Source organism: Telmatherina bonti (genome assembly GCF_933228915.1).
Source record: "Telmatherina bonti genome assembly, chromosome: 9".
In the NCBI taxonomy this organism is placed as follows: domain Eukaryota; kingdom Metazoa; phylum Chordata; class Actinopteri; order Atheriniformes; family Telmatherinidae; genus Telmatherina; species Telmatherina bonti.
Genome location: NC_136627.1, coordinates 27,344,625 through 27,358,637, shown reverse-complemented (window position 1 = coordinate 27,358,637; position 14,013 = coordinate 27,344,625). Strand labels below are relative to the sequence as shown.

General features: G+C 38.4%; 3 protein-coding genes across 4 annotated transcripts in view; 2 read left to right on the top strand and 1 right to left on the bottom strand.

Moving 5' to 3' along the window:
• Positions 1-157: 157 nt before the first annotated feature.
• Positions 158-4,912, top strand: paf1 (PAF1 homolog, Paf1/RNA polymerase II complex component). 2 transcript variants are annotated; one of them, XM_079246349.1, is made up of 14 exons: positions 158-356; positions 764-793; positions 900-992; positions 1,367-1,488; positions 1,609-1,675; positions 1,757-1,858; positions 1,976-2,081; positions 2,408-2,476; positions 2,767-2,870; positions 2,950-3,066; positions 3,205-3,333; positions 3,562-3,667; positions 3,979-4,063; positions 4,149-4,912. In XM_079246349.1, the coding sequence occupies exons 1-14, from the start codon at positions 310-312 to the stop codon at positions 4,574-4,576; spliced, it is 1,605 nt and encodes a 534-aa protein (XP_079102475.1). In that variant the 5' UTR covers positions 158-309; the 3' UTR covers positions 4,577-4,912. The 2 variants fall into 2 exon arrangements, with proteins under 2 accessions (XP_079102475.1, XP_079102474.1); XM_079246348.1 differs by having other exon boundaries at positions 761-793.
• A 164-nt stretch (positions 4,913-5,076) lies between these two features.
• On the bottom strand, positions 5,077-8,438 carry gmfg (glia maturation factor, gamma; the record flags this gene model as incomplete). Its single annotated transcript, XM_079246012.1, has 8 exons — positions 5,077-5,249; positions 5,563-5,636; positions 6,839-6,921; positions 7,271-7,320; positions 7,411-7,460; positions 7,591-7,687; positions 8,086-8,166; positions 8,433-8,438. The coding sequence occupies 8 exons, from the start codon at positions 8,436-8,438 to the stop codon at positions 5,178-5,180; spliced, it is 513 nt and encodes a 170-aa protein (XP_079102138.1). The 3' UTR covers positions 5,077-5,177.
• Positions 8,439-9,481: 1,043 nt separating this feature from the next.
• Positions 9,482-14,013, top strand: part of samd4b (sterile alpha motif domain containing 4B) — a 14,627-nt gene continuing 10,095 nt past the window's right edge. Inside the window, exons 1-7 of the mRNA XM_079246563.1 lie at positions 9,482-9,780; positions 10,882-11,381; positions 11,516-11,986; positions 12,155-12,397; positions 12,534-12,643; positions 12,936-13,022; positions 13,368-13,638. Of these exons, the coding sequence (XP_079102689.1) occupies positions 11,186-11,381; positions 11,516-11,986; positions 12,155-12,397; positions 12,534-12,643; positions 12,936-13,022; positions 13,368-13,638 (1,378 nt within the window). The 5' untranslated portion in view covers positions 9,482-9,780; positions 10,882-11,185. The remainder of the gene's footprint in view (positions 9,781-10,881; positions 11,382-11,515; positions 11,987-12,154; positions 12,398-12,533; positions 12,644-12,935; positions 13,023-13,367; positions 13,639-14,013) is intronic.

The following is a 14,013-nucleotide window of genomic DNA, read 5'->3' as shown; positions in this document are numbered from 1 at the left end:
ATACAAAATAAATCAAATGCATTCAATGTTTTCATCCGTACTTTACTGACCCACTTGCACCTTCTTACTCCATGACAGCAGGGGGCGCTCACAATAAAGCCCCTCTATCTCGAGCATTGGTTTGCCGCCGGGTCAGCATCCCGTCTTGCTTGTGAAAACAAGTGTGATTTCTGGATCTGTGTTTGTAGTCAGTGTGCATATTGTATGTCGCACAAAACGAGAAGTTACAGTTAACATCAAAGAGGTTTTTGTTCTTTATCTGTGTAAACCAACAATTTAGTTTTGAGGTAGGAACAGTTTATCGTAAACATGGCTCCAACGATCCAGACACAAGCTCAACGGGAGGACGGTCACAGGTACGATCAAAACCGCATTTCCAATTATGTTTGTCGAAATTAGTTTTATACACAAGTTAGTTGGTGTCAATGTAAAAACAGCTTCGAGTTGGCAATCTTAAACAGACTAGTTTGCTGCTGTGTTGCCAACATGAGCTAACCTAGCAAATAGCTAGGTGGCTAAAATAAATTAGCTAATATCTATCTATCTATCTGTATGTATATGTGTGTGTGTGTGTGTGTAGAGAGAAAGATAGATCCATATACATATAGATTTATAGATCTGTATACATATAGATTTATATAGACATATATTTAATGGAGTATTCAAATTAGTTTGAGATAAATTACTTGACTAAAACATCTCAGAGTTTCTGGTTAAGAGGTGGTGGTACACCATAACAAATGGATGTTTTCTCTTCCAGTAGGCCCTCATCTCACAGAACTGTACCAGAGAGGTGAGTCGTTTTACCTTATTTAAATTTGATACTATGTCTGTTGACTGAAAGTGTGTCTTAAGTATGATGTTCGCCTAAATTGAATCTATCCTTGTGTCCGTGACAGGTCTGGAATTGTCTGTAGAGTGAAGTACTGCAACAGCTTGCCTGACATCCCTTTCGACCCTAAATTCATCACCTATCCTTTTGATCAACACAGGTATTTATACTCTCAGCTTTTCTTGCCATTTCATGTTACATTTAAACAGATTTTTTCAAATATCTGTACGTTTGTTAAAATAAGAGTATTAAATATGTCCCCTTTGCATGTCATTGTTGTCAATCTGTGCTTTGATTAATATTGTGTATGAAGAACTGTTTTAAAAAAAAAAAAAAAAAAAAAAACTACCATGAAGAAGCTTTATATTCTGTTGTACAGGTTGTGTTGGACACATTTTTCTGATGCGAATGACTTACCCCGTGTTGATGCTCCAACTGTTCTCTGTGAATGTTGCTCCGAAAGTCTCTGAAAATTAGCTTTGGTGTTGTCTTCATATTTATGACAGTAACATACAGCTAAATCTGTTGGTGCAGGTTTGTACAATACAAAGCCACTTCTTTGGAGAAACAGCACAAACATGAACTCTTGACTGAGCCAGACCTCGGGGTAACCATTGATCTCATCAACCCAGACACCTACCGCATAGACCCTAACAGTAAGTCTAGCTGTGACATCATGCCACTTGCTGCTCTTAAGACTTTAATGTTTTTAAAAATACATTTTATATATGTAAAAAAAAGATCTACTGAACCAATGTTTTATTATATACCTTCAGTAATGTTGGATCCTGCTGATGAAAAACTTTTGGAAGAAGACATTCAGGCTCCATCCAGTTCAAAGAGGTAAGGCAGTTAATTTTTTTTTCTTTATTCTAAAATGTAAAAATGTTCATAATGTTTTTTTGTTTTTTTTTTTATTTAAAGGTCACAACAACATGCCAAAGTGGTGCCATGGATGAGAAAAACAGAATACATCTCCACAGAGTTTAATAGATACGGTGTATCTAATGAGAAAGTGGAAGTCAAGTAAGTTTGAAAAATGGACTTCTTTGACATTTTGTATAAGAAAAAAGGTAAATGTACATTCTGTTTATTTTTTTCTGAGTGTGTCAGTGTTTTAATTGAGACATGTTTTGTATTCAGGATTGGAGTTTCTGTCAAACAGCAATTCACAGAAGAAGAGATCTACAAGGATAGAGACAGTCAGATTTCCGCTATTGAGAAGACATTTGAGGATGCACAGAAATCGGTGAGTGAGCTTATTCTCAGGCACAGATACATGGCATCTAGTCTCGAATCTAGCAACTAAACTAAAAATTGACAGCGGTTTCACACAAAGGAAAGGGACTCCAGTTTTAGGAGTGTCTGGAAAACTTCCATAAATACTTGAGTAGATGCAGTTATGCCTTTCTCACCGATCACTAAGGACTAGTCTGCTGTTCATAAAACAGTTTAAAGTGGCTCTCTGCAAAATAATGTGACACAAAATGATAATATGGTGAACAAGCATTGTTGTATAACTTTTTTTTTTTTTATAATATATGAGGAATTTGTCTTTTTTTTTTTCTTTTTTAGATCGCACAGCACTACAGTAAACCCAGAGTCACACCTTTGGAGATACTGCCGGTGTTCCCTGACTTTAAGGTAACTTTAATGTTTTAAAAATAGGATTTTAAGAGTGGTTATTGGCTCAACTGGTTGAGTGGCTGATCTGTGTATTGAGGCTCCAGTTCCTCTGCGCAGCTGGTCCAGGTTGGAGTCTCAGCCTGGTCCCATTTGCTGCAGATCAATCACCGCTCTTTCTGGTGCCATTTTACGTTCAGCAATTATTAGATAAAGGCAACTAGAGCCAAACAATCCTTAAAAAAAAATAGGAATTTACTGTAAATCTTTATTGAGCAGCAATGCTTTAAACATTTTTCCTTTTTCCTCAGATGTGGATCAACCCATGTGCTCAGGTCATCTTTGACTCTGATCCTGCTCCCAAAGACATGTCGGGACCCGCAGGAGTGGAAATGATGTCTCAAGCCATGATCAGGTATCAGATGTTGTGTTCTGATATTTATTCATTTATTTTGTTTTTCCCATCTACATCATTTTACTGTTTTATTATACAGAGGAATGATGGATGAGGAAGGAAATCAGTTTGTGGCCTACTTCCTGCCCAATGAGGACACACTTCGCAAGCGAAAGAGAGACTTTGAGGAAGGAGTTGATTACATGCCAGAGGATGTGTAAGTGAAAATATCAACAAATCGTGGTTTTAATGTTTTTTTTTTTCCCACTCTTACGTTTTTGTGATTGTATAAAAAGAAAAACCACTTAAGCCAGTCGCATGTGGAACCTTTTATATTCTATGCTCTGTATTTCAGGTATGATTACAAGATTGCAAGGGAATACAACTGGAATGTAAAGAACAAAGCCAGCAAGGGTTATGAGGAGAACTACTTCTTCATCTTTAGAGATGGAGATGGAGTTTATTATAATGAACTGGAAACAAGGTGAGCAGTTTTTAGAAATAATTATTTACTGTAAATCTTGATTTAGTAGAAGGAAATGCAACTTTGGTAATATTATCTTGAATTTCTTTCTATTTATATGCTAACTTGCTTTCCTAATAAAACATCATAGTTGATTCTGCAAAGGAGGGGGGAAGGAGGGCAAAACAAGCACTTGGCTTGTTTCGGCCCTGCTGTTGTTCTCTTTCTAACTTTTATTCTGACCTGTAGGGTGCGTTTGAGCAAGAGAAGAGCCAAGGCTGGAGCACAATCCACCACAAATGCTGTGCTGGTGTGCAAGCACAGGGACATGAATGAGAAGGAGCTTGAAGCTCAGGTGAGTGCTCTGCTTTGGATTCTTTTTTATTAAGCTTTCAGTGATTTATATAAACACACACTGATTACATCTTTCTGGATAGTAATTTGCTGGTTAAAGGATAACTTTGAGTTACGAATATTTAATGAGGATAATTCTACTTGTTTTGGAACTAAGAAACGTTGGTACAAAATAAGAAATAGATTCATTTTGTGAAGTGGTTGGTATGCAGCTAGTTACTTTGCCACACATTCCAGCAACTGAACTAGACTTTAAGTCCTGGCATGGAAACTGTATTTATCACAGATGTTTCTCCTCATTTTGATTATCAGGAGGCACGTAAAGCTCAGTTGGAGAACCATGAGCCGGAAGATGAAGAGGAAGACATGGACATGGACAAAGACATGCAGGATTCTGGTTAGTTAGCAGTTTTTATCTTTGGATTGTTTTCCATTGAATCAAAGTGAACTGAATAAGTTATATGTAAATCGTTTTCCTCCAGGTGACGAGAAGGAGAAGGGGAGTGGCAGCGAGGCAGAGAACTCTGGTAGTGAATCTGAGAGGGAAGCCGAAGACCAGGAACAAAGTGGAGAGGATGAAGAGGAGGATGAAGACAGAGGGAAAAGGCGGAGAAAGGCGAGCGGCAGCGGGAGTGAAAGCGGAGAGGAGAGGACCAGAGAAATGCGAGACGAGGAAGAGATCTTCGGTAGCGACGACGACAGTGATGACGAGCCCAAGAATTCAGCCAGGAGCAGCGGGGAGGAGGGCAGTGAGAGTGAAGACGAAGGGCAGAACAGAAGAGCCAGCCGGAGTCGCAGTGCCTCTCCGGCACGCAGCGACCGCAGCAGTGACCATTCGGAGGCCCACGCTCAAAGTGGGAGCGGCAGTGAGAGGGGCTCGGACTACAGCGATGCCAGTGACAGTGAATAAGCTCTGCAGTCTGGACAGCATGGTGACAGCCACCTGTCTCACCTGCGTTCTCTGCTCCAGTCACAGCCCTCATATCCTGTCATTGAGCCAGATGGCGTGGTGTTGAGGCTGTAGCTTCTTGATTATCACACAGATGTGCGTGAGGCGCTTTTTCAGTTTGGACTAGACAAATTCCTTTTCAATCTCAATTTTATTTGTGGGTTTATATCTTGCACCAGTCGCTGTTTGGTGCATCATTCCTCTGTGTTGTCTGTCAAGCATTACAGGACTGTAAAAATAATTTTGTTCTCTTTGCTTTAGACATACCATCATGTCACAGCTTTTAAAACATAATAAATGTGGTCAAAAACTGTTGCTTTCATTTTCAGTTTAGACTTGAACTCCACAATTGTGCAATACAGTTGCTTCACAGCAAAAAGGCTCCTAGTTTATAGCTGCAGTTTAGACTTCTGATGGGAGAAGAAAGGAATGGAAATGGAACTTTACTTTATTGAATAGGATTAATGAAATACTCAGAGTAGATCATTCAATAATATAAACAACTGAATATGACATTTGTAGGAATGTTTTACAAAGTTTTGAAGGTGCAGGAGATGCATGTTCAGCGAAAAAATGACAGCTGGTTCTTCAGCCATTCTTCTGTCAAGTCATCAGCATTTCTTGTTTCAAAGACCTGCAAATGTCAATTTTTAAAATCAGAATAACAAGGTAAATATTTATTTATCAATGCTAATTACAGTGAGTCAACGCTGCTACTCCAGAAACAGACTGGATTATATCTTATGGGCAATAAGAGTCAGCTGACTGACTTGTGTATGAAAATAACCAGCTGCACAAATTACCAGTATGCTTACCCATAAGTAAGCTTTGGTCCATATACAAGTCTTTCTAAAATGTACAGTTTCTGAATATTTAAAGCTAGTTTAGTTTTTAACTAAATGATGATCTCAGCATGATGCCAAGAAGATCAACGCTGGTATAATTACCTTTGTGAGCTCTGCAGCTTGGACCAGTCGATTCTTGCTGCCCGCATACATCATCTGCTGCTCTGGCTTACACCCTATTAAAATGGACAAATTCAAGGTATATGGTTTAGCTTTATTATTCCCAGTGAGGCAAGCGTTTTGCAGCCAACACCATATGAAAACCAGATGACAACAATAACAAAAGTCAAGATATCCAAACATGCATTAACTGAGAAATCTGTTACATCCAACCCCCATCATGAAGATAAGTAGCATTTTTGTTCATTTGAATCTGAAGTTTTCTTCACAACTAAAAACTGACAGAATATGAAACAAGACTAAATTTGATACAATTAAAGATGCATGGATTGCTTCTGATAAGTACAAATGTGTTTTGAGATCATCATTGATGTTTTTTTATGCAAATACAATTTTTAATTTAGTATCACCAGTAAATGTTATCTAAAGGCTTCAGCATCAAAAACTGTGAAAATGCTGCCAACAAGTGGTGCTAAGAGGAAATTAGAGTGTGGGGTTAGTTCAGAAAACGGAACAAACACCGTTTGTTTCGTTGCTTATGGTTGATTTGGAGCCATTTGAAATGATGGTTGCAGCCTATACCATCTGTTGCACTCAAGTAGAAGGATACTGTTATATAATGATAAGGACAAAACTTTCTATTTGTTTTAAGGCAAAAAACAAGCAAAAACAGTAATAAACAATGTAATGAGGTTCCATTGTGCGGGACCACTTGGTGCCTCTGGTGTTTGGGGTATGTATGGATTAAAAGTATGAAAGGATCAGATTAATGAGGCAATTGTAAGCAAAGTGTATACACAGCTTTATAGAAAAAGCAGGATGTGGGGTGTATATCCAGCTACATGAAAGAATGGCTGAAAAGGAAAAATGTGCTGCACAGGGAATTTAGACTTGTATTTTATTTGGACCTTTGGAGGAAGCTAAAATATGCCATTACAACAAGGACAAAACATATCAATAAAAGGGTGAGAATAACTAAAAGCAAACGGGGTAAGAAGCTCGTAGCTGGCTGAAGGAAACAATTAAAGGCTGTAATTGTTGGCAAGGAGTTGCAAATTAGTGTTGGTGAAGAATGACTATATATTTTTTTATACATTCTATTTAACTTTATTAAAGACTTTTTGTTGTTGTCAAATCAGCAGTATCAGTTAACCAAACGCTGAATGAAACATTTTTTTCCCATTTGAAATATTTATGTACAAATTCAGGATCGTCAATAATAGTAAAAAAAGGATTTGAAGAAAGTGTATTTACTTACCCATTGGGCTGGAGAATATGAAGCAGAGAGGGTAGGACACTCTTCCGTCTGAATGGACATATTTGTAGCTGTAGACAATGTATGTACACGGTTGTCAAGGAAGTTGAACTTTTTGAGGACTTAAACACATTTTGTCCTCTTTTACCCTGCTGGTACGTTTGTGCAGCTGTTAGCACTGTTTCCTAATAGCAAGAAGGTTCTGGGTTTGTAATCTTGGCTGGAGCCTTTCTTTTTTTTAATTTGCACATTTTTTCTGAGTTTGCACTTGGCAAATAAATGCATGGTTGCTTCGACATGATCTCTGTCTGCAGTGTACACGCCTCGTGTCCATTGTTTGCTGAGATAAGCTCCAGCACCATGGACCCTTGAAGATGCAGATATAGCAATTGGATGGATGGATTTAGCTATTTATCAGACATTTAGTTAGGATATCTGGGTTGGCGCTCTGGAAGCTCATCTCTGAGGTCATCCAGGGAAATGTCCTGGAAGACAATGATGGGTGTAAGTTGCTTTCAAAACAGTATAATCCTCCCCCAAAACGAATGCATAGCAGTATATTTAACCTAACTCACCTCATATTCCTCTTCAAGGATGACAAGTTGTTTCTCCATGTCTATTTTCACTGAGAAATATCAGTTATTATTTAGGCTCTGTTTTGAGTTTCTTGATGTACTTAAATTTGGATAGGATTTGAACTTTAAATGGTATTACGCAAATAGCCGTGACATCCATTAGCAGTATGAGGTACTTACTTAATATTGCAGCATTGTTGGTCTCTTTCCGAAATCTAAACTTCTTCAGTTTTTCTTTCAGGCTTTCATCTACTTCACACACAACCAGAGAGCTTGACTGAAAAATATGCCAAAATGTATATACCTTAGATAAACTGTGTCACTTTGTAAAATGCTTGCACAGTCATGTTAACAAATAAATAAACTATTCTACAGGGTAAAAATACAAATAAAGAAAAGAGTTACGTGACATCTCGTACATTTGTTGAGAAATAAAGGTCTTTCTACCTTACATGGACGCATTAAAATTTTATAGCTCTATTCTGACATATTGAGGACAGGAAATGTTTTGCAGCAGTATGCAAGAGTGTAGTTTCCTGTTTGAAATAGAAAGGGGGATGGTTGACTTGTGTCTTGATACTTCAGTAAAATAAATATGCATAGATATAAACAAATACATGACAGTTGATAAATTTAGTAAACCTCAAGAGAAGTCATTACATCAGCTTCACTTACCATTCTCAGAGGATTTTTTTCTGCCTTTCTGTCTTCAGGGGTGACACCGACTTGCTGAGACAGTTTGTGACAGATGAACCGCTACTCTCACTTTGTCAAGAGATCCTCCTTTTAGATGGTGAGGGAGGGCAGACTCACAGCTAAAACATGTGTCAGGGATGTTTCCTCTTTTCACCAATGCAAGATGACAACTTTGTGAAACTCAGCTGTATCTTTTCTAAAACAATTTGGTAATATTATAGTAAACCCAAAATGTATTAAGAAACAAGGATCATACAAATACAAAACTGATAAATTTTTAAAACGATCATATTAATCATCGTGATCATTGTGCTGGTATGGGTTACTTTCATTTCCCATTACCATGCAAAATAAACATGCTGTTATTCCTTTCACAATGCAGAGCCAAAAACTAAAAAGTGTTGTGTCCAATGATAATGTGTTTATTTGAACTGTTCACAGAAGGTGTTGATCATGTCATGTCTCTTGGTGGCATTTAAAAAAAAAAAAAAAAATCCCTATATATTTTTAAAAAAAACAAATATCCCAATATTACCCACCCATACACTACAAGACAAGAAATGCTTGCAGCTGGAGGAAGGCAGAGTTATTGTCTGTTTAATACATTAGAAAAGAACATCACACATCAATTTATGCTTTTTTTGGTGTATATTTTTCAAACCGCTTATAGCGGAAGACATATATACAACTGTATAATAATTCAAAGATAAGTTTCTCTGCAAAACTGGTATTGTTAAAAGGATGTCCTCTCGGTTTACCCCCTTGCAACCACATTGTAAACTGCTACGAGATATACAGTTGTGCTCATATTTATTCATACCCTTTCATTAAAGAAGAAAAAAAACAGCTGCCTGTAAAATAAGCTGAAATTGACTAAAGTAATAATAAATAAAAATGTTATGAAAATCATGACATTATTTTCGAATTCTGGTTCAATAAAAATTTTTTTTTTAAAAAAAAGCAAACAAATAAGATAATTTCTTACATATTACATCACTCATAAACTAATGTTTCTGCTACAGTCAGGTGTTTTCTGTTCCTCTCAGTCAGACTTCTGCATCTTTTGACCGGTATTTTGTCCCACTGTTCAACAGAGAAGTGCTCTAATTTGCCGCGGATCAGTGTTTTTTTCCTTTCTTCAACTCAATTAAATGAAAAAGAAAAAACAAAAACAGTGTCTTATATTACTAAATTATATTTTTTCAAATTTTTAGTTGTAGTATTTGAGTGACTGTTGTAAATTCAGCCTTTTCTTTCATGAAAGGGTATGGATAGGAATTTCCGATGAGTGGAGCTGTGGGTGGAACAAAACATTACGTACGTCTTTACGTATGACGATTTATCCACGTCTTACGTCAACTCAAAATCGAAGTGGATTTCTCTAGGCGTATACTCCTTATTTTCTGTATTACAGTCAACATTTTGTACATAGTTCTTTAACATAGTATGTTTAAAGCAACAGAGACATACTGCTGAAAAGGAATATACTTCAGGAATACTGCTTATGTGACTGAAATTTATGCTTCTTTCAGCCAAGCTATCGTAACTGCATCTGTTAGCATAACTTGCTAGCGAAGAAACTAGCATTAGCTTATCCCTCTCCCTGCTCTACCGTCGAGCAAGCTATGCATTAGCAAGTTAGCCTGCTTCGCTAACCAGTGACAACTGACAAAGGTAAACAATAAACCATTTTGAGTCAATGTATGGTTAGTGGCTTATATAAGTCTTCGGCTCGCTATCTAGACATAACCTGTTAGTGATCGAAAGTGTGTTTTAACAACCCCCTTTGCTGTGAAAACATTGGAGTACGAAACGGTGAAACGTGTAGCAACAGCGTCAACGAAAAACAATACAAATCCTAAACCCCTCATCAGAGGCTAGGCCGACCAAGCTAACCGCTGTCTACTGCTGAACTGCCGGTTGTAATTTTATCCTATTTCAGTTTAATAAAGCGTACAACATTTAATATAAGCGAACAATAACCTACTGACCAATACTTTTATTTCTAGAATTTAATTTCTTTTCATTGTATATTGACGATGATAATGTTACTAAGCCACCGTTAGCCGTGTAGGGAGTTAGCAGTTTTGACATGTAAGAAATGCTAACGTTACCCTTCTTGTTTGGTGATTATACAGAATGTCGATCAACTGGATTTTGATATTCTAATATAAACACAGAGCTTTGATTGTTGGTATTTTCCCGGTGACGGCCCCAGTTTTACGCTTACGTATCGACGTTATTTTAATTAATATATTTTGAATTACCACTTTGACACATCTTTTGTGAATGTATGCGCCTTTGTCATTATGATTATGGGACAACCAGCTGAATAAATGCTAGATTTCTACTTGGATTTCTCATAGCTTGTTTTGAACACAATGGTCTTGAGTTGCATCATTTCATACTCTCATTCTTTGTGTATTCTAATAGATTGTCGTTTTCTTTAAGCAGTTTAAGACTATTTAGTTTACTATTGTTTATGTTCTTTCGTGATATAATCACTAAACCATTGTCTGTTCAGTTTTTCACTCACTGTTTCCCCATTTGTGGGGAGAAAACCATCTCTCACCATAGAAACACAAATTCAGTTGGAAAAATGTATACATTTAATATGTCAGTGTGCTTTACGATCTTTGTACATTGTTTGTTAGAAAATTCAGTAAAATTTTTAACAGCTAAAGAAAGTTTGTAGAGATTTACTCTCTTTATTTGATGTAGCATTTTAATGAACGATAATCTAAGATTTTTTTTTCCCTTTTCTTTGTTTAACAGGGGGCAGATGACGTGAACATGCCAGAGTAAACAGTTTCCCAGATTTTGACTGCTACATTTGACACACACTTTAAACCTCATAATATATTTGTAAAAGTTCACACACCTCCTGTCTGCAGTTCCTCCACTACCTGAACCATGTGAGGGCCCCTCGGTCAAGTCTGAGGGGAACCCAGGACTGTTGAATATTTAACCCCGCTGTGCGGGGCTGGACTCATCCTGTCTCTGTTTAAGAGAACAGTCTAATCAGAACTCCCCTCCTGATCCATACATTTTTTGTTCTCCTTAATAAAGGAGACACGCCATGATGTTCCGAGACCAGGTAGGTATCCTCACAGATTGGTTCAAAGGCTGGAATGAGTGTGAACAGACGGTGGCACTCTTATCCCTCCTGAAGAGGGTGTCCCGCACCCAGGCTCGCTTCCTACACATTTGCCTTGAGCACTGGCTGGCAGACTGCACAGAGATCCACATCCTTGAAGCTGAGGCCAACAATGCAGGTAACTAGTCATTTAACTTTCATAATTTGTTATTGATTATTTATAATGTACTGCTTGTTGTTTTCCTAAAAATAGAAAAGTTTATTAGAAATAATTAATCTCTGGTTAAATGCTATTTTGCTTCTTCTCATTAGCAATTGTCAGCCAGTGGCATCAGGAGCCAAAAGAGAAAGTGGTGTCCTTGCTGCTGTCCCATTTGCCTCTGCTGCAGCCACGTAATAGCGAGGCCAAATGTGAGTACATGAAGCTGCTACAGAAGGTATTGAGCCACACTATTGAGAGTAGCCTGTTTGTGGAAGAAAGTAGACAGCTGCTCTCCTACGCACTCATCCACCCTGCTACCACACTGGATGACCGCACCTCACTGGCCATGTGGCTAAACCACCTGGAGGAACACCTTTCCGGTGGTTATGCACCTCGAGCACCATCCAGTCCGTACCACCCACGTCAAGGCTCAGATGAATGGCCAAGTTCTGCTGAGGCTCTGGACCCAGGAAATACATGGCATGACAAGTCCCCTTCATCCAGCACGTCGCCTGCAGGCCAGAATGGCCATATGCCTTTCCCCGGCGGGATGTCATCACCCATTAACAGCAATAATACAGGTAATGTTTCTCTTCCTTGTCATTGGGAAAAATAAAAAATGAATGAATAAATAAATAAAACAAACAAAAAACGATAAGTTGTAACATAATGAGATGTATTTTCTTAGGACTCTTTACAAAAGAGTTGTGGTGTTGCTGTTCCTCATACATGGATTGTTCTGTTGCCAGGTCTGGGTGGGCAGATGCAACCGAGCCCTCTGAAGAAGTCCATGTCCATTATTCCTCCTAGTCATCACGTTTGTGGCTCTGAGTGGATAAGCCAGGATGATACAGGAGGCCGACAGAACCTTATTTCAACAGATCACGCACCCCTTTCACCCCAGAGCAGTGTAGCTTCTTCAGGCAGTGAGCAGACAGAAGAGCAGGGCTCCACTCGCAACACTTTCCAAGAGGATGGCAGTGGCATGAAAGGTCGGAGTTCATTTCTCTTGCAAACCGTACCCTGAGCATTTGTTGTGAAAGCTGTGCATCCAACAACTGTAGTGATGTGAACCATAGTACAGAATGTTTTTTGCTAACTTTTTTCCTATTTTTCCTTTTATTATAGATGTCCCTGCTTGGTTGAAGAGTCTTCGCCTTCATAAATATGCATCATTATTCTCACAGATGACCTATGAAGAGATGATGATACTAACAGAGCAGCATCTGGAGTCTCAGGTGTTTAAGCCTCCTTGTTACCGTCACTGGGCTCAGGCTTTCTTTTTCTATCCTCAAACCTGATGATACATCAGCTCTCAATGAGGCATGAAATTAAACGATGCACCCTACAGTTATATTATAGTAGTCACACATAATGCAAATGGTGTGTTTTTTCATTGCCTCTGCCCCTTGGCTTTAATGAAACAGATGATGATTAGGTTTGTTATTTAGTAACTGTATAAATTGCCCCATGTTCCCAAAAGAAATGACTTCTCATATCATCTTGTTATTTCCTCTCTTTCCTTTTTAGAATGTCACTAAAGGAGCGCGGCATAAAATTGCCTTGAGTATCCAGAAGCTGAGAGAGAGGCAGAGTGTACTCAAGTCTTTAGAAAAGGTAATTCAGATGATTATCTTTTCATGATCGAAAAAAAAAAAGCAACATTTTTTTTTCTCTGATTACTTTTCACTGGTGCTGATTTAAAAAAAAAAAAATGTGTGTGTTCTTGATGATGATCATGTGAAACTTGAGTTTCTCTGTTGGGAAAATCCCATTCTGCTTGTTGGCATAGAAACAGACAGAGGAACGCTGGAAGGGATTCAGTCTTCTCTGGAAGCATGCATAAAGGCTTTCAGATAGAAAATCTTCTGCTCTATTTGCATCATTGTGTTCACACTGGATAGTGTACTTTTATGATTGACTTAAGTAGCATGTGATACTGATGTTTCCTACTCTTGGCAGGATATTTTGGAGGGGGGAAACCTTCGTAATGCCCTCCAGGAGCTTCAGCAGATCATCATCACACCCATTAAGGCCTACAGTCCACCCAGTGCAACACAGCCTGCTTCTGACACCCACCCTTCACCAGAAGTCACAAAAACAGGAACAGATAAAGAGCCATCCTCAGAAGGTTTCCAGTCCCACAACCCAGCCCCCTGTGATGGCGACTCCTCGGTCACACCCATTTCAGACGGAGACATTGCTGGACAGTTCACCCGTGTCATGGGTAAAGGTACGAATGATTGTTTTCTTTGCCCTTACACTACCAGTCAAAAATTTTGACACACTTTCCCATTAAATCCAATGGGAAAGTGTTTCCAAACTTTTGACTGGTCGTGTATATTTAGACTTATTGTAAATTGTATTCTGATTTTTTGTGTAATTCATTGCTATATGTTTAGTGGTGGCTTTGTGATTAGAGATGTAGACTTTGTGCACCCCCAACTGCTCTTCAGGGGCCAAAATATGGCAGCCCATGGCTCTCCAGTATATGCAGAGTTGTGTTAAATGCTGAGGCTTGTTTCCCAATTTGGATGAATAAAGTATCTTGTTGTGGATGATGTAACCTGAAGGACAGCCATCAAAGCAACAAAATATTGTAATAAAA

What these genes read in the sequence shown, in the direction of transcription:
- paf1 (XM_079246348.1), top strand. Translation starts at nt 310, where the DNA reads ATGGCTCCAACGATCCAGACACAAGCTCAACGGGAGGACGGTCACAG. An exon ending in AATGAGAAAGTGGAAGTCAA is followed by an intron (nt 1,859 to 1,975) that starts GTAAGTTTGAAA and finishes TTTTGTATTCAG; the next exon opens with GATTGGAGTTTCTGTCAAAC. An exon ending in ATGTCTCAAGCCATGATCAG is followed by an intron (nt 2,871 to 2,949) that starts GTATCAGATGTT and finishes TTTATTATACAG; the next exon opens with AGGAATGATGGATGAGGAAG.